This window comes from Plodia interpunctella, chromosome 17 (assembly GCF_027563975.2).
Source record: "Plodia interpunctella isolate USDA-ARS_2022_Savannah chromosome 17, ilPloInte3.2, whole genome shotgun sequence".
NCBI lineage: Eukaryota > Metazoa > Arthropoda > Insecta > Lepidoptera > Pyralidae > Plodia > Plodia interpunctella.
The window spans coordinates 7,592,265-7,611,840 of NC_071310.1; the positions used below are offsets into that span (position 1 = coordinate 7,592,265).

At 36.7% G+C, this 19,576-nt stretch overlaps 3 protein-coding genes across 3 annotated transcripts; 1 reads left to right on the forward strand and 2 right to left on the reverse strand.

Annotated features, from left to right (window-relative positions):
• Positions 1–1,187: 1,187 nt before the first annotated feature.
• On the reverse strand, positions 1,188–6,804 carry LOC128677323 (zinc carboxypeptidase-like). Its single transcript, XM_053758072.1, has 9 exons — positions 6,569–6,804; positions 5,823–5,995; positions 5,216–5,437; positions 4,463–4,655; positions 3,809–3,884; positions 2,939–3,141; positions 2,297–2,381; positions 1,786–1,840; positions 1,188–1,446 (listed from the first exon to the last, which is right to left on the reverse strand). Exons 1-9 carry the CDS (start codon positions 6,674–6,676, stop codon positions 1,188–1,190), a joined length of 1,374 nt encoding a protein of 457 aa, XP_053614047.1. The 5' UTR covers positions 6,677–6,804.
• A 671-nt stretch (positions 6,805–7,475) lies between these two features.
• On the forward strand, positions 7,476–16,088 carry LOC128677232 (zinc carboxypeptidase-like). Its single transcript, XM_053757936.1, has 7 exons — positions 7,476–7,896; positions 12,641–13,016; positions 13,467–13,551; positions 13,694–13,893; positions 14,405–14,489; positions 15,170–15,224; positions 15,606–16,088. The coding sequence occupies exons 1-7, from the start codon at positions 7,589–7,591 to the stop codon at positions 15,835–15,837; spliced, it is 1,341 nt and encodes a 446-aa protein (XP_053613911.1). The 5' UTR covers positions 7,476–7,588; the 3' UTR covers positions 15,838–16,088.
• On the reverse strand, positions 10,527–12,496 carry LOC128677233 (uncharacterized). The gene is made up of 2 exons (XM_053757937.1): positions 11,314–12,496; positions 10,527–10,916 (listed from the first exon to the last, which is right to left on the reverse strand). The coding sequence occupies exons 1-2, from the start codon at positions 12,250–12,252 to the stop codon at positions 10,902–10,904; spliced, it is 954 nt and encodes a 317-aa protein (XP_053613912.1). The 5' UTR covers positions 12,253–12,496; the 3' UTR covers positions 10,527–10,901.
• Positions 16,089–19,576: the final 3,488 nt, after the last annotated feature.

The following is a 19,576-nucleotide window of genomic DNA, read 5'->3' on the forward strand; positions in this document are numbered from 1 at the left end:
TTTCGTAGCTAATGTAAATATGAAAGCTCAGGAAGAAAATTACAAATGATTTCATAAATGTATTCGCAGAGGATACATAAGTTACATTATATATTAATTAAAATTATTAATTACTATTAATAAATTATTAATTATAAAAACTAATGTTACATCCCCTTCGGCCGCGTAAGTAACTGACGGTTAGTAACCAGTTACGAACAGAACATAAATTATCTTTGTACGATACCAGTTACGTAGGAATAGGTTTTTTCCCCAATACGAGTATCGTAGGGTTACGTAGTTACGAATAAAACATAATTTCTCTTTGTACGATAACAGTTACGTAGTAATAAGTTTAACGAATTATTTAAATTTTTATTGTGTTTTAGTAAATAAAATGTATTACTATTAATCATTACTCTGTTTTTAATACTTTTTGTTATAGCGGCAACAGAAATAGGTACATCACATAAAAGTTCATTCTTTTATCTCACACACAATAGTAAAATTGTCAAACATGCAAAATAAAATATACATTTAATTAAAAAAAATAATGTAACCTATCATAATATTATAACCCGCTTCTTAGCGTCTCCGGTGCAAACACTAACCGCGTTACCGCGCTGTATTGAGGCTATTCTTTGCATAAGAAATGAGCGATTTACACGTGTTTACAATTTAGAACGAAAAAAAGTCAGATGTGTCTTTCCAACTATCGAAAGCAGACTAGACTAGGCATTATCATAAAATATGTTAAATTCATTTTGGTTTTCATAAAAGGCTACAGTGCGCCTCGTTAGCTTTAATAATCGGCGTTTCAAATTAAGCAGGAAACCTGAAGATACAGCGGATTTCTTGCCAACAACGAAGTGGTCCTCCACTCGCTCGTCTTGTGTTTCTGTCGGGATTTCGGTTTAACCTACTTTCCTTTTATGTGGATTTTATTTTCGATTCATAGGTATTATACAGGAATCATTTTAAAATAGCTACTGTTCGAATCCTACTCGCGCCGCATTGTATATCAATCTGACTCATGTATAATAGTTTTTTTTATAGACCATAAGGTTTACTAAAATCCATCATTGAAGATCCATTGATGGTTCTTTTTCCACTTTTATGTCCACTTTAATCCATGATTCAGGGTTAAAAAAAAACCTATTTATTTATTTATCTAGGATCCTGAATTCCAACTGTAAACAAGACAACAGCTAGTCATGAAATAAAAATGCCATCAAATAGTCGAAACACAATGTAATAAACAAAACAAAGTTAAGTATCAAAACCACATTTTTCAAATGAGCTTCATTGCTTGAATTGTTTTCGTGTAACGATTTCACACTCCTTTTTTTGCCATTTAAGAATACTACAATCCCATCCACGGTTTCCTTGCAAGTCGGCTCGATATACTTCGGAGACAGAGCAAATCCTTCCACGCCGGTGTCTCGTAACTCGAATGTCATGACGTACCTAAAAAAGATAATTGTTTAAACGAACCTGCAGTGAAATTAGATGAAATAAATTCTTTTTATTTTTATCTGATTAAATTTAATATTCTTCTAAATTTATTTCGGAAAAACCCCATGTTTTATCTTTTGATAAAACATGGTGTTTTTCCGAATCTAATTCCACTGCAGATTACAAAAGTAAAATGTCCAAAAATGACATTTGTCAGAATTCCGCAGAATTGTAGAGCAATTTTTTCAAAACTTTATTTCATACATACAACTTTAAGCTCACAGAAATTATCCATTTTCAAAACCACTTTATTTTTTCAGACATACTAAGGACTATTAAGTACGGACTCACGGTATACGATATGCCTTTTTGGCCCAACACCCACTCACGCCTGATGTTTGATAACCTGTTTATAATAAAAACATTAGTATCTATAATAAAAATACAAGTGCAGTCTTGCCTCTTCTTCACGTATTCGTGGCATTCGGAGCTGTGACGTCGCAAACCACGGCGTGAAGGAAAAATCAATCCTTAAGATATTGAAGACAATGAAAGATGAATGAAAAGATGAAAAGTTACGAAATATTTATTTTCACGATACAAAGAAGAAATACAATAAAAAAATCTTGAAAATAACATTAAAAGTATATAAATCTAGGATGGATTAATCTAATATCATAAATGCGAAAGTTTGTAAGGATGTATACGCGTATATTTATTACTCTTTCACGCAAAATTTAATGGACGGATTGTCATGACATTAGGTACACAGGTAGAATATAACGTGAAATATCGCATAGGGTACTTTTTATCCCGAAATTCCCACGGGCGCGCAGGTCGTAATTTATCAAATTTAACTTACCGACTGTATCATAAGCGGTACCGACGACATAATTCGTACCGTGTCTTCTCTTGATTGCCTCTATCATTTCCAATCCTATTGCTTTCTGGCAGAATAACAATATATTAAAATATCAATCACAATATCCAAGAAAAAAAATTGTAATATAAAAATTTTTGGCCCACACGAACATATTGGCTGAAAGTGATTTTTTGTTAAATCTAAACAAATTAATGTTTCTAATAATTCACATTTTCACAATATGTCTCCACTAAAGCATCACAAACGTGGCGCTACTGTCGCTGCAACAACAATGTGGCCTATGTGTTTTTGATAGTTCCTCATATTGCCACGAGTCTTCTTTTGTTCTACCATATTGTGTGTGACAGATAAATTAACCCGCTTGCTCCACAATGAATGACATAATCAGTCGCGCAAATCCCGTGATAGGTACGAAATGTTATAGATGCTATTTGCTGTCTCTTTTCTTAAACACATTCTTGACAAAAGAGTGTCATAGACAGCAAGAGTTATATAACATTTCGTAATATGCTATTTGGGAACACCTTAAAATGGAAATCAGAGAACGATACTTACAAAGCGTACAATACTACATACATACATAAATATGACATTGGAAGCTTTGGTATAAAAAATACTCACAACATCGTCAAAATTCTCAAGATGATCTTTCACGTGAGCGTACGGTATTATCAAGTATTGTCCGAAAGAATGGAATGCCATGTAATACTCCACAGTGCCATTGTATTTTTCTAGAAGATTATACATAGCTACTGATTCACGCTCAGAAAAAGCTTTGGCTCCACAATAAATTTCAGATGTCTCATGTTTACTTATTCCGATGGCTGTAAAAAGATATTAATTTTGTTAATAAATAATACATATTATTATCCCAGACATTTGGTTAAATCAGTTATATAATTGGAAGGCTAGCCAGTTTATTAAACGTCGACATTCAATTAAACTCCTAAGCCGATAATTAATTGAACTAGCTTCAATCAATGTTCAATTTGACTTATCGAAAGCTAGACTTTTAAAGAAGGCGAAGTAAAATCAGCCAGGTGATTTATCACCATTTGGTGATAGTACTAAATAACAGTTACATATTTGTTCAAGTTTTACATAGAAACGAGCAAACATATGAGCATGTTAAATAAATTTTATGAGCAAACGATTATTTTGATTATCTTTTGAAATTTTCAAATTTTTATCACTTTTTGTATACTACAGATTGCATACTGAACTCTAACCTTCAAAACAACGACGTACTACTATATTTATAATGTATATGTATTGTAGCTGTGGCGAAATACTTAAGATAATTTCAATAATGGCGCGAGCGCAGCACTAAAATTGATTATCATTGACAAATATAGAGTTAAAAAAGATTTGTAAATACATCGTCGGAATACTTAATAAATAAAGTTTTGAAATTATTATTACAGATTTTTGTATAATTCCAATTTGAAGAAAACATAAGAAGTTTACTGAGTATCATCATCAATCACTCACTTCCAAAAGCGATATCGAAATTTCTGTTTATATCCACACCATTATTATTATTACGATTCTTGCGCCACAGTCGATCCTGAAACATAATAACCACAATAAAAACAATTTCTTCTTTCAACAATTCCGAGATTCTTCAATCGTAACTAGTTAGGTATAACATTTCAGTCTTCTAAATGATGATGCGTGTGGATCTATTATAATAATATTATATCTAGAAAAATCGTGTCGTACTTTTTTTTAGCCAGTATTTTGTATCCACTGCCGGGCAAATGCCTCCCCTTTTGTCTTCCAAAGGTCTTTAGGGTCGGAGGATAGACAGATATAGAGACAGCTCCACCGATAAGAACAACGTTTTTCAGTGCATGAAGATGATGGGTCTATCATGGCTCTTAATTTTCCTCTATATCGGATTGACATCAGCTAGTGATAGCTATAGATAAACAACTTGCTTTAATATGCCGCTTATAGACTCACGTCCATCATTCTGAAACGTCCTTCCATCATCCAGAAAAAGATGCCGTTGTATCTTTCTCCGTTTATTGGTCGAATAGCATTAATATTTTACCTATCATTTCAAACTTCTTTCGCGGTGTACACGTTATCAATCTACATAAATTATTTTAAATCGTCGAGAAATGAGAAGCTATGATTCACCTTAGTATGAGAATACTCATAACCATCAGGATTGAGTAGTGGTACAAACACCCAATTGTACGCAAAAGCAATTTTTTGGAAGTTCTCGTCTGCTTCTGCTGGGGCGTGCAAAATTTTATAAAGCAAATATGTGACGAATGCCGTGGATATCCACTCCCTGGCGTGAATTCCGCCTTCGACGACGACCGTAGACCTAAAACATGGTAAAAGGGCTGATTTAATGAAATGAAATGCTCTGGCGATAAAATAATTATTTCTTTCAAAGCAAAGAACATTTTTGACAGATATATCAGTGCGTCCTATTGATAGTTTAGCAGTTCAGCGGGGAAATGCTGCCGGCATTCTGGATATATTACCTAAATGCGGTGCGTTCGAGGATATATTTTATTTTAAAAACGCACAGTCATCGTTATAGTTATCAGATGCCTTTAGGCGACTTGAATAAAATCTGCCACCAGCGTTAAAAAAAAAATGTACAGGGACAAATCACACAGATTGAGTTAGTCTCAAAGTAAGTTCGACTTGTGAACGTGAAAGAACTTGTGTTATGGGATACTAATTTAACGATACTATATTTTATCACATATATACTTAAATAGATAAACATCCAACACCCAGGTCAATCTGAAAGAGATCATTTTCCATCTTGACCTGACCGGGGATCTCCTCCAGTGTAGCAGACCGGTATGATGACCATTAGGCCACGGAGGTCGTCAAAGCGATTAACACACTCGAATAGAAACAGATTCTTACCTGGAATCAGGAATAGTATTTGATGTGTGCGATATTTCAACTGCATAAATAGGTCGTTTCTCCAGTGTCGTTCCAATGGTAAACAGTTTCACTACAGTGTTGTATGTTGAAGCTAAGTCTTTTAACCATTCGTAGATGTCGTCGGTGCGATAGTAGTTGTTCCAATCAAATGTCGTCATTTGTCGCCTTACGTACGACTTCACTGTTTGCTGGTTGAATAGTCTAGAAAATACGAGTATTTGTTGGAAATATTTACAACGCGATGGATCTGAATAACTATCTACCAGGATAATCTAAGGCAGATACTCTAGTTTATTTTTTAAAGAGTAAGTCGTACACGGCATTTAGAATAAAAACTCATGTCTCTCATCTGAGCGTTTATATCCATCTATTTTTCCGTTGTCGATCACTGACAACCTTAGATCATTTAGTAATACTAAATCGTTATAGTAATCTAAGTAGTTCGTTGAAGCCCAGGGTTAGCTTCTATTATTTCTCCTTTCATCGCAAGGTCTTCGGCATCCTTATTTTTCCGACTGGCACTTCAATTTATTGGCATATCCTTGACCACAAACTAAAAAATAACTTGAGCAATAGAAATGCTTACTTTTGCACATCTGTAGTTATAGTCGTTAAGTACATTTGGCTTTGGTTGGCTTCCAACATGAACTTCACCTTGTCTTCAGGTGATATTGTGAAATCAACGTTTCTCAAAACTTGTGATGGAAATATCCACATCTGGGCGTCATACATATCTGGTAGCGATTCCAAGAATCGCAGCTAAAAAGTCATCAAACACGTAAATTAAATATTTTGATAAATTTGTACATAAATGGTATACAACTCACTCCGCGTCGCGAACTCAACTTTTGTGAGGCTGAAGGGGTTGCTCATGATGAATAATGTGTTTGGAATAATTGTAGTCACATAATAGATAGATAAATCGTTTATTTAACTGTTACAATTAACTAAAAATACACGTCGACTTATCCTCGCCACGATATTCGGGCGGCATCGTTTGTGAACAGAAACAGAAGAGCTAGACCCAAAAGTGCCTGGCCTGGTCCAAGGTACTTTATAACTAGCCACAGACTAAGTATCAACAAAGTAATCAACCCCAAACGTTGGTCTGAAAGGAATTCGTTTCATTCCTACAAAAGACTATTGGGTAAAATCGCAATTTTTCAACATACATTAGTTCAACGGAGCTTTGAAACAAAGCAAGGATAAACTAAGTAGTTAGGTAGTGTGTTGAAAAATTGTGATCATGGTCGATGTATAAAAGAGATATTATTACAAAATATTGTGTTTTTAAAGCTATTATTTGTGCTAAAATTATACAAAAAGACAAACCTGGTCCTCATTTACAGGTATCGCTCGGAATAAAGTATAGTTGTCATAGGATCTCTGACAATCACATAATGTAGTGAAAAATAACATTATTATAGTTTCAAATAACATTTTGCACAATCCGGGAACAGGTCGAGTAAACCTCAGATATTTTTTGATATTTTAAAATGATTTAAAAACATTTCATACAAAAAAAAACTGAAAACGTAGTTACTTTTTGATGTGTGTCAAATTTATATTTTTTATTGACGTGAATTGATCACAGAATGGCAAAGAAACTAGATGCGGCGACTGAAATAGGAAACATTTGGAAAAAGAATTATCTTGGCGAATTTAGTCGACAGCAGCGACACCCTCATCAGGCCAGATAAATTTGTGAGATAGAATTTTATACAACACTTTACCTTCTTGGAATAAATGTACTAATGAAAACACATCAAGTAGCAGTTATTTTATATTATTCTAGATTTTATTGGAGGTAAATGAAGTAAAATAGCTCTTTAACATGTAAAATGATGACAAAAAAGATTCATGAATTCTGGCTAAAAATTAAAAGCATTACTAAAAAAGAAAAAAATTACTTCTTTCATCCAACACGTCAAAGAATCAAAGAGAATACATAGATTGACAAGAATAATGTGACTCAGTAACTACAAATTGAACTATTTGAAAAAAGCAGTTTATTGTAATTTTTTTTTCGATACCAGCGACGCCTTCGAAGGGCGTATAAATTTGTTAGTCTTTACGATCTCAACACATTGCATGTTTGACTTCTTTCATCATTGTTATCTTTTATTCGTATAAAGAAACAAATTTAATATGCTCAGATGAAGGCGTCGCTACTATCGACTAACTTTTACGTAAAAAAATATTTTAAAATATTTCCAATTTTAATCACCATAGTCATTCTTACTTACAATGATTGTCAAATTAGGAAAATGTCCACTTACATTCTCTTTGGTCTCTTAATGTTATAAAGCGATAGCGTAATTGCTTAAATCTTTTGTATTTTGTATTTGTGTCATGGCTTTGATGATTTTTCTAGTATTATTAACAAAAATTACAATCGGTATTTGTGTTACACCTAAACCAATACCTCTGAATTATGGAAATTATTCTCTATACACCACGGTACCAACAGAAGCTCATCAGTTGAAATTTTTGCAAAATTTGGAAACGGAGAAGTATTTGGATGTGATATACTGGAAGAGGCCTGTGAAACTTTACTATGACGTCCATATGTTGATCCATAATACGGAAACCGAAATGTTCTTAGAACGAGCAAAGCATTACAATTTAGCTGTCAAAATGAACCTATATGATGTACAAGAGTAAGTACTTTTTGAAGAATATGTAAGCAGGAATAGTTGGGAGCACAGTAAAACACGTCTGGTCACTACGGAATTTATTGCGGAGATGAGTGCCTTCCAAAAATGACAATCTTAAATAGCTAATTATTACAGCTACCCACTTATACATATGTTACACCCTACCACTTAATTAATACTAAGGCCTTACATAACATTTATACAAAAGAAAATAAAATACTTCATATCTTAAATTGTTTATGAGCTAATCGATCTCAAAACCAAATCTTAGAGGTCGTTTTCTGACACGGGGTGGTTCTCGTCCGGAAGGAAGATTCACGGGTGGTGCATTAGTGGATGTTGTCTCGTCAACCGGACGCTCCGTCGCTTGCGCACCCTCGCTTTCATATGTGACGTCACTATGACGATGCTCGGATGTAGTTGAAGTGTCTACTACCTGTTCAGCAGACTTAATCTGCTCAGTAGTCGTAAGCTCTGCTTCGTTACCCGCGTCAGTAGAAGCAGATGGTACGTTTAATGTAGCAACTTGGTCTATATGCCTTTTTATGGGTGGATCTTCTTCCCTACCAATCAAATAATGTCGAGATCCCAATTTTTGTTCTATTGTACCCATTAACCACTTATTTTTCCCTGAAAAATTTCGAGCCTTAACTTTCTCACCTACATTTAAGTTCCTTAACATTCCTCCAGCACTATTCATCTGTTTTTGTTGCATTTTGTGAACCCTGTCTACTACCTGCCTGTCACCTTTTAAAAGATCTAACCTCGACCGAAGCTGCCTATGTTGTAACAATGACGCGGGTGAAACGCCAGTGGTACTATGTTCAACGTTACGATAAGCCATTAAATATGACTGGAGCGCTGCGTCTATATCAATTTTATCCCGCATTGCCTTTTTTACTGCCCGCTTACAAAGCTTGACGGCGCCCTCGGCCGCTCCGTTTGATGACGGGTGGTACGCGGCTGAAAAAGTGACCATTATACCGTTCTTACTCATAAAATCAGCATATTCCCTACTCGAAAACGGAGGGCCGTTGTCTGAAACAATTTGTCGTGGTAAACCAAAACGAGCAAATGTTTCACGTAATACTTTCATAACCGAACTAGCCGTCGTCCTATTCATATGAAACACTTCTATCCATTTAGTAGTCGAGTCTATAATTACTAAAAATGTGTAACCCTGGATGGGTCCCAGAAAATCGGCATGTAACCGCGTCCATGGTTCAGGCGCATACGGCCACAACTGTGGAGGCGCCCGTGGCGGGGCAGACCCCTCTGCGACACACGTCGCGCAATCCTTACAAACTCTTTCAATATCGGCGTCTATCCCTGGCCACCAAGCTATGCCCCGCGCTATACTTTTCATTTTTACAATTCCAAAATGTCCTATATGCATTTCTTTTAACAAGTTCTTACGCAAACTACTAGGTATTACCAACCTATAGCCCCAAACTACACAGCCCATGTCCAAATATAACTCATTACGGCGTGTGAAATAAGGTTTGAGTTCTGAATCAGTACAACTTGGAGGCCAACCAGATTGTATGTACCTCACTACTCTTTTAATTACCTCATCTTTAACTAATTCGGTTACAACCTCTTTTCGAGTAACAGGTAAAAAATCTTGAATAAATTTAATATAAGTAGCCTCAAGGTGGGGTTTCGGTTCTGGCCCAATCGGCAAACGGGATAATGTGTCCGCCACATTGTTCTCGCTGCGCACGTATTCAATGTCATAGTGGTAGCCCGCTAAGATCACAGCCCAGCGCTGCATGCGACTGGCGGCCATCACGGGTATGCCCGTTTTATCACCAAAAATAGTTACCAAGGGTTTATGATCCGTTCTCAATGTGAACTTCCTACCGTAAAGGTATTGGTGAAATTTTCTAACGCCATAAATAATTGCCAGTGCTTCTCGTTCTATTTGTGAATAACTCTTTTCTGCTGTATTGAGTGCCCGAGATGCGTAGGCTATAGGCCGCTCGCCGCCCGGCGTCACGTGCGATATGACCGCGCCGACCCCCACACTGCTCGCGTCGGTTGTCAACAACAACGGCAAATCCGGCGAATAGTGTGCTAAAACCTCACTGGATACTAACATTTTTTTAATTTTTTGGAATGCCCTATCCCTTGTTTTATTCCATTCATATTTATTATCTTTTCGTAATAACTCATACAATGGTGACAAGACGGTACTTACGTTTGGAACAAACCTTGCATAGTACATGACCAACCCAAGAAAAGAACGCAACTCCGTCACATTCGTGGGCGCTGCGGCGTTTTTTATAGCCTCGATTTTCTCTGGGCAGGTATGCACTCCTTTTTCGCTTATTGTTAACCCTAAATATGTCACGGAGTCCGCAAAGAATGTGCATTTGTCTTTTTTAACTTTTAATCCATATTTCCTTAACCTAGAAAATACCTCTTCTAAAGTAGCTAAATGTTGTTTATCATCTAAACCGGTAATGATGACGTCATCTAGGAAAACCCCTACTTGGGGTAGGTCCCCAAAAAGTTGCTCTAATTTCCTTTGAAAAATGCCGGGGCTAGACGCTAGACCATATATCAATCTATTATACATAAATAGACCCTTGTGAGTGGTTATAACTGTACATTTTTTAGAGTCGTCCAACTCTAACTGGGCGTAGGCTTGTGATAAGTCAATTTTTGAAAATTTTTGACCACCGTGCAATTTAGTCAATAAATCCTCTACTCTCGGTAATGGAAAACGATCCACCTCTAGGCATTTATTTAATGTTAGTTTAAAGTCACCACATATACGTATCGTACCATCCTTCTTCATGACCGGCACGATGGGCGTTGCCCAGTCGGAGCTGGTGACGGGCGAGAGGATGCCGTCGCGCACCATCTGGTCGAGCGCGCGCTCGACGGGCTCGCGCAGTGCGTACGCCAGCGGTCGCGCGCGCAGGAATACCGGCCGCGCCGCGCTTTTCAGTCGGAATCCGACCTTGCCGCCCGTGAACCTTCCCAACCCGTCCTCAAACACCTCACAATATCTGGAACTGAAGTCCGACAAATTAAATGTTGAACTTTTAATATTATGACAATTACTCACAGGCAGATCGATACGTAATTCCTGGAGCCATTCCCTACCTAATAAATTAGTTTTGCCACAATCGACTACATATAAATCTAGAGGTTTACACTCTTTTTTATATTTAACTAAAGGTCTAATTTTGCCCACGGGGTGAATAATTTCTCCAGTATAATATCGCAACCTCAAATCGCTGTGTAACATTCGACAGGATGGAAATAAATAATTATAACAGTCATAACTAATACACGATATAGCACTACCTGTGTCTATCTCCATAGTTAACATTTTATCATCAATTAAAATGTCTATAGTGTATGGTGCAAACTTTTTAAATTATACAATTCGATACAATTATTATTTACCTCTTCACTGTCATTATCCTCACTGTCGGACCTCACCCTTTGTTCTGAAAGGTGATGAAGCTTAGAATAACCACCTCTAAATTTTGGACACATCCTTTTTAAATGCCCCTCCTTGTTGCATACTCGGCACACGTAATATCTAAACTTGCATAAAGTGGCCTCATGTTGACCACCACAAACGTTACACCTCTTTGTATCAGGGTTAAAAAAAAATGAAGAGTGTTTTCCAGCCGACCGTTTATCGCTGCCCGCTCCGCTTCTGCCGCTCGCGCCAGCTCCTGTCTCCTTATCGCTCTGGCCACGATACATTCCTCCGTGCCAAGTACTAGTACGCCTCGCTCGGTTCCTCTCCGATGATCTCAGCTGATTCACTGATGTCGTTGGTAGCCCGTCACTCTTTCCGGCCCTCGTACGGTCCTCCACCAACGCCGCATTAGTTTCTGCTGTCTCCATCGCTACAGCCAGTCTAAACGCTTTTTCTAAAGTAATGCTGTCTTCCTCCGCAAATAATCTCTGTCTTATATTTTCATTCCTGAGACCGCATACGAATTGGTCTCGAATGTTCTCCTTCAAACTGGCCGACTCAAATTTGCAGTCTTTCGATAACCTTTTCAATTCTGTCAAGTAGTCTATCACTATTTCGTTTTCTTTTTGTACTCGCTGCCTGAATTTGAACCTCTCTGCTAACAAACTTGGCTTCGGTTGCAGATGTGCCTTCATGACCTTGACAAGGTCCTCGAACGACTTAGTCGACGGTTTGTCCGGTGTACACAAATTCACCATCAATTCATACGCATCACTCCCCATAACAGTTATTAAGGTAGCCACTTTCATTGCTACTTTCACTTCGTTCGCAATAAAATATTGTTCTAAACGTTCTACGTACGAATCCCACAAATCTTTCGTAACATCGAATGGACCGATCTTGCCTATCGCCATCTTGATACGCTTGTAGTCTCGACACGACACTTTTACATATAATTATTTTAAGTATTTATTTCTTATTTGGTTTTATCACGCACACGTATACGTCCAATTATTTTTCGTCGCCACTGAAGAATATGTAAGCAGGAATAGTTGGGAGCACAGTAAAACACGTCTGGTCACTACGGAATTTATTGCGGAGATGAGTGCCTTCCAAAAATGACAATCTTAAATAGCTAATTATTACAGCTACCCACTTATACATATGTTACACTTTTAAAGCTATAATGGAGTTTCTTCATATGCAACTTACAATATTAATTTCAATAAGCCTGCGTGACCTTTTTCACAACCCTTGGCCCTGTTTACCCCGTGAGAGTAATATCTGTATTTTAAATTTCAGAGCTTTCAAAAACCAAACAATAAGACAATATGTACGCTTGAGAGAGAATTCTTTTAACTTTGATAACTACCACTCTATAGAAGACATCTACCAATGGCTGACAGATATGTCTACAAAACACAAAAACTGTGTACTTTTATCTATCGGGAAGTCAGTAGAAGGAAGAGACATATTTGTGATGTCATTTAAAAATGGTGTGAAGAAAAATGTGATTATAGAAGCTGGAATACATGGAAACGAATGGATTGCTATAGAGTTTGCTTTGTATTTGATCGACAAACTTATCCAAGAAAAGGCATTTACGCAGGCGAAAAAGTTTAACTGGTACATTATACCAATTTTGAACCCAGACGGTTTCGCTTACAGTCATACTACGGTAAATATTTCTATTACATTACATGTAATTTAGTACGTTTGGTATTTGGTTCGTGTCCTGGAATAAAACGGGCTCTAGACCGATTTGGAAACAATTATCCCATGTTTATTAATAATGTATTGACACAAATCATATATTTGCTTGATGGTCTTGCTAAAGACAAATCGACACCATTGATAATGCTATCAGGGTTGTCACAAATATGAAAGACATGATAAAGTATTATGTTTCTGAAAGTCACAAACCTTCATTTGGTTCCCAATGCGTCTTAAGGCGTATTTGCCCTTCCTCCTTGCACTTCTCAGACCTGATAATAATTGCCCTGCGTAGGCATTCGACTATAGGAAACCGCCGTCATCTGCGTCGCAATATTTTTTATATAGCAGCAAATTTCCATCGGTATAGTTTATGTGGTTGGAACATTATTAACTATAGTTATTTGTCGTTTAGGATCGTCTATGGAGGAAAAATAGAAGACCGATTGGCAAGGAATTTGGTGTTGATCTGAATAGAAATTTCAACTATAATTTTAGGGGTACGTTTAATTTTTATCTCTCTACTCTTGATCCGATGCTAACAACCACATTTTGTCAAGAAGCGCTTCTCGGTCTGAGTGTCCTGTTTTTTTTTTTCATAGATAACTATTGTCTATTCACATTATTTTTTAATTTTTATAGCGTATTCATCTAGCATAGATCCAAGAGACGATGAATATTGCGGGCCTGAGCCATTTTCGGAGCCCGAAACACTAGCCCTCAAGAATTTTTTGAGGACCCTAAAAACAATAAAATATTACTTCTCTTTCCATGCATACGGCCAAGCCATCATCATACCGTACGGAGACAGAGTAAAGCATATGGGAGATTATTCAGAAATGGTATTGTTATAAGCTTATATTTCTTCATCTGTTCTTATGTTTGGTTGTCTGTAATGAATTCTTACAAGTTAAATTACATCACCGCGTATACTACAAAGTTGAATTTTCGACGTCGCTTCAATTTATGTAACAACGCATTGTTAAGATGAGCATGACCTGATGGTGCACCCAGGATCGACTCCCAAAGAGGGAACCCCTTAATTATCAGCACGGACATATGTTTCTTACGCGTTGCAATGCAATAAGATCTCTCTGGTGACATTAAATGCTTGTTTCAGAAATGACATTTTTGTAAAAAAGCTTGTTTTTTTAAAGACGTTTTAGCTAGTATTTGCATACGTGCATAAAAAATTAAGTACCGTGGGAATTTCGCAATTGGTTTTCTGTCTTATTACTACTAGTGATTGAAAGGCCCACGTTCGAAGCCTATTCGAGCCACATGAGTTTATCTGTCAAGTTAAATTATACAGAATATTAATGTGATATTTGAAAGTCAAATTGTTGTTTCCAGGAAAATTATGGTAAACAGGCCATAATTAAAATGTTCGCAGCGAATAGATCGAAATATACCATTGGAACGATTTATGACACAATGGGTAAGTCTTTTTTATCACTAAATTTAAAGTATGTGTGTATCTCTTCACTACTCTCTACTCTACCTTTGCCACTAGATGTTGTAAAAGTTGCAAATAGTCGTAAAATAAAAGTCTGATGCCTTTAGATGATTTGAATGAAATCTGACGCCAGTGTTAGCATAAGACACTCGATAAGAAGAACTACAAAATATGTTAGTCATTTTGAAACTTTGGAAATCACGTCTTTGTCACAACTATACAAAAGTAGTGGTGGGTGATTCACGTTTTAAATAATGACCACTCTCATATCTTCCTTCGACTGAGGGGTAAAAATCTTAACTGATATAATAGCATATGAAAACTGTTCCGGATAGAAAGGGGCGTGGGTTCGATTCCCGCTCGAATTCAAAAATTTTTATATCATAATTACATTCAAAATTAGTTGGTATGTATTGACGACATGTATAACGAGACCGTATAAATAACGTCAGACAGGCCGGTCGTAAAAACACAGCTTAATGTTCCAAATTTAAAGGTTCATTTTTACCCGGGATCTGGATGTGTCACGGCTTTGAATGCAACTAGGAATACGTGAGTATGAGAGAAAGAGTGGACATGCCTTGCCCGTGTCAACCTTGGGTGCTGCATTGCCATTTGTTGTAATAATTTAATTAGTTTTCATTATTCATTTATTGTTTTAGGTGTAAAAATATCAGGCAATAGTGCAAGTTGGGTCAAGAGGGTTTACAGAGCCAAGTAAGCCCTGATTATTATATATAAATATTATATGATATTATATCGCTCCCGTGGGAATTTCAGGATAAAAGCACTTTATGTGTTATTCCAGGTTATATTTTACCCGTGTACCAAATTTCATAACAATCCGTCGAGTAGATTTCGCGTGGGAGACAAAACATAGACATATACATAAACACGTACATCTTCACAAAGTTCCGCATTTATAACATTAGTAAGATTTAGATGTTCAATTATCGATACTAATATCATCCTGATCGATTTATTTGGTTCCCACCGCCTTACTTCCTCGAAGACTAGTCCCCCTGTTGCCCCTTGTCCCCTTTCTGCATGAGGAGAATGGGCTACGCGTCAGTTGGATCATTCGAAAATCCATTACAGATACGTGATGACGTTTATGATGCGCGACAACGGGACGTATGGTCACGCTCTCCCGGCAGACCAGATCGAAGCAACATGCAACGAAACTTTAGCAGGACTCCAAACTGTAATGACAGCACAAGCTAGATACGTGCCAACCAACTTATTTGGCTCTAGTACCAGCCTAAATAATAATTTACTTACATTTTTTTGTACTCTAGCGGCCATAGCTATATTTGTGGTTAAATTGTAGTCAATTGCTCAAATTATAGCTTGCCTCGTGTTCTATCTGGGCTGCGAACTGCGACGCGACGCGAAGCTTTGCGTTTAGATTACTGCATGTGACAATGCAAGCTATGCTTGAAACAATCCTGATGTTGTCGCATCGCAGCGGGTCGCACTGTAAGCGTTGCTCAGTTAGGATGTCAAGTGATAAGTTATTACTTTTCTTTTCAATTGAGATGTTGTATATTCAGATATCATTAAGAATAAATTGACGGCAGTTAACAAGTTGTTTGTTTCTTACACATGTCTCATTGCATTAACACTTCATTTAAATATAGCTAAACTGTGTGTTTTTCATACAAACTTTCACTATCCGTATTTATTTTCATTTCTTTCCTGTCTTTGGTTTTCGAAGTGAAAACATATTCAAGCGGCATTTTTTGTGGTGGGCATAAAAATATCTCGCGTCCAGGTCACATCAAACAAAATTCGTAAGACGTCAAAAATGCCCAACTTTAATATTCATGTTTTCACTAATACCGGCACTCCTGGAGTGCAACCCGTTTCTGCTTGTCATTTCTTGTCAAATGCTTTTAACTTATCTATTCATCTTGACCTTGACCTTCCTCGAAATAAATATAAATATATTAGGACAAATCACACAGATTAAGCTAGCCCCAAAGTAAGTTCGAGACTTGTGTTATGGGATACTAACTCAACGATACTATATTTTATAACAAATACATATATAGATAAACATCCAAGACCCGGGCCAATCAGAAAAAGATCATTTTCCATCATGACCCGACCGGGGATCAAACCCGGGACCTCTCGGTTCAGAGGCAAGCAACCGAGGTCGACAAAAGTTTAAAAATAAATAGAAGTAATGAAATAATTCATACTTATCTTAAATTTCACTCAAAAACCCCTGACTTCTTAAGTAGCTGTCTTCGAACAGGACAAAAAGATTGTCAAGTTAATAAAATCGTTCTGGCTAATAGGAAAACTTGGACGTCGCTTGGACAACTTTTAATTTGAGCGGATCCTTTTTTCTTCATTGAATATTGATACTTTGATATCATTAAATTTAATAATTACAGAGATATGTAACAGACGAGAGTATAGTATAAATATACGCTGTCTGTCTGTCCCCAAGGGATTGGATATGGCTTAGATCTTTTAAACGTAACGGATTTTCAAGCATTTTTTTGAAGATATACAATTATATATAATTTATGATTCTAGAAGAATAGTATAATTTTAAGTGTACTTTATTACAAGTATTATTTAAGACGCCGGGATGGGCCGTTAGTATGTAATAATTTTATTCAAGACGAATGCGAGTGAGTGCGTTTCCTTCCGCGTAGATAATAAAAGTCAAAGGAAATGGCTGTAAACTGGAGATTTTTCTAATTGGCTCGAACCATCTGTCTGGTGCATGGCATAATTTTGTTTTGTCAGATTCGATGTTGGACAGAAGCTAGCAACCGGTGAAGAAAAATATCGTGAGGAAACCTGTACACTGGTTGCAATCAGTGGATTGCAAACCATTAATTTTGCCAACGAAGTTGTTGTGTATGTGTTTCATTCCACGTAATAACCACTACCCTCAGCCATGAGAAATACCCGTGAAGTAGCGTTGCAATGACTTCAACAGATTTATTTTACAGAGCATATATAATTACCTACTTTTGTATAAATCTACTAAAATCTAAAGGAATAAAACAATACAAGGAAACTTGGCATTATTTCGGCTTATTAGATACTTTTCATGATAGTTAATGGGCCAGAAAAGGGCAGAAATTTATGGCAAGACGATAAATCCAGCCAATTGGGATACACGCCCCAGCACTTAGGGAGAATTGGGGTTTTGTATGTGATAATAATAATATTAGTGGTTGAAGTACTGTATGATAGGGAGGTGTTGAGGGAAGACTTTCCGTTTGCACCGTTTGCGATGACAGCGTCTCGTGCAAAACCTGATATTGACACGTCGATAAAGGATTTCAAAACGGCTGCCAGCTGCTATTCAAATTAAGAAAACCATTCATATGTAAGGGGCATGGAATTAATAAGTACTATTATGGGATAAGTGAGAAGCAAGAGTGATATTTGAAATTTGAACATGAACGTAATATTTCATAGACAATATCGTATTATAGACAATATTCCAATTTTGACATGGACCACGTAATGTTCCTTATATCTGTGACATGGACGATGTTCCAATTTTGAATAATTTCATTTCTTTCACACGTGAACTCAATTTGTGATCTTGTACTAAACGTATGTCAATCACAAGTTACGAGTTTTTTTATTATTTTGAGTTATCTTCGAAGATGACCTCCGTGGCGTAATGTTCGGCACACCCTATCCGCTATCTGGAGGTCCTAGGTTCGATTCCACACGCGGCCAAATATTTGTACCTGTGATCACAAATGTTTTTCTCCAATTCTAGGTGCGTTGTACCCGTTACTATATTCATGCCCATCATACTCGTGGTACACGTTTTGGACCGTTGTGTGTTGTGTTGTGTCCATTTATTTATATTATTTGATTTAACTTTTATTCACGGTGAGTTAATACAATTGCACATCAACCTACACAAATTAATAGTGATTTCTCCGCTATAGTTACGGCATATAGTTCATGCAGGCTTATTTAATGCAGTACGTCGTACACACATTCCACCTCGAATATAAACATATCCCCAGGGTTTAAACTAGCAAATCTAGATCAAAAGGTTGTAAAACTCGTCCTGTTCTTTGTTCGTAAAAGAAGTCTAGTCCAATCTACATTAATTAAATTACACTGTTAATTAACTGTACTGGCATCGCAGAGTGCATCTGTTAATTAGAGAAGTGCATTAGGATACCTGCCCACTAAGCTTAATGTATTTTATTTATATAATTCCAATGTATATTTTAACCTCCGACGCAGAGGAAGAGGAGTGTTATAAGTTTGACCGGTGTGTCTGGTCTGTCTGTCTGTGTACATGGCACCGTATTAAGAACCGATTTGGATGTGTTTTTTTTTTATTCGATAGCTAATTTTTATGCGGTGGTTCTTAGATGTATTTGATTCAAAATCGATTTTGCCGTTTAAAAGTTGTAGCGTAATGAATATTGAAAGTCAGGATTTTTTTAATTTGTCCAACAAATAAACTTGTTTCGATATTGTTTACGCAGCGTGTAAAAAAAGGGAACATGTGCGAACGCAATTGCGTGCTACGTGTCTTATGTTACATGGTAGCCCCCCAGGTGTTGCAGGCGCGTTATGTGTAATTATGTGATGATTATCAGTTATTATTATTATTATTTTATCAATTAGGTAATTTAAAAAATGAAATTAATTCATGTCACACACGTCGATAAAAGATATGAAAATGAAAATAAAAAGATAAACTAATAATGTACATCACAAATTCTACCAGGGCCGCATAAAACAAAAGAACAATGCCCGAACGTTTACATGGGACATAATCCGTCGAATCGCATTTCATGGTGTCCTAATATCTCACAGGATTTATTGCGATATAAATCAGAGGACTAGGAATACAGCTATATGTAGAAGGTCTATCTTTTATTAGGAGACACACACACACAATGCATTTACAATGTTTTAGGATGGGTTGCACCATAGATAAAAGAAATACTATGGGTTGCACCGTCACGTCACTTTAACGTGCGCATAAAAACGTGAAAAACGCCAGGGGCGCGCCGTTTGAAGTTTAAAATCAACGTCAAATTTGTCGGTGCAACTCACCC

Coding starts and splice junctions, on each gene's coding strand:
- LOC128677233 (XM_053757937.1), bottom strand. CDS start 12,252: ATGGCGATAGGCAAGATCGGTCCATTCGATGTTACGAAAGATTTGTGG.
- LOC128677232 (XM_053757936.1), top strand. CDS start 7,589: ATGGCTTTGATGATTTTTCTAGTATTATTAACAAAAATTACAATCGGT. Junction 13,552..13,693: donor TTTCAACTATAATTTTAGGG/GTACGTTTAATT, acceptor TAATTTTTATAG/CGTATTCATCTAGCATAGAT. Junction 14,490..15,169: donor AACGATTTATGACACAATGG/GTAAGTCTTTTT, acceptor TTATTGTTTTAG/GTGTAAAAATATCAGGCAAT.
- LOC128677323 (XM_053758072.1), bottom strand. CDS start 6,676: ATGTTATTTGAAACTATAATAATGTTATTTTTCACTACATTATGTGAT. Junction 4,656..5,215: donor AATACTATTCCTGATTCCAG/GTAAGAATCTGT, acceptor ACCATGTTTTAG/GTCTACGGTCGTCGTCGAAG. Junction 2,382..2,938: donor TTGAGAATTTTGACGATGTT/GTGAGTATTTTT, acceptor TTATTCTGCCAG/AAAGCAATAGGATTGGAAAT.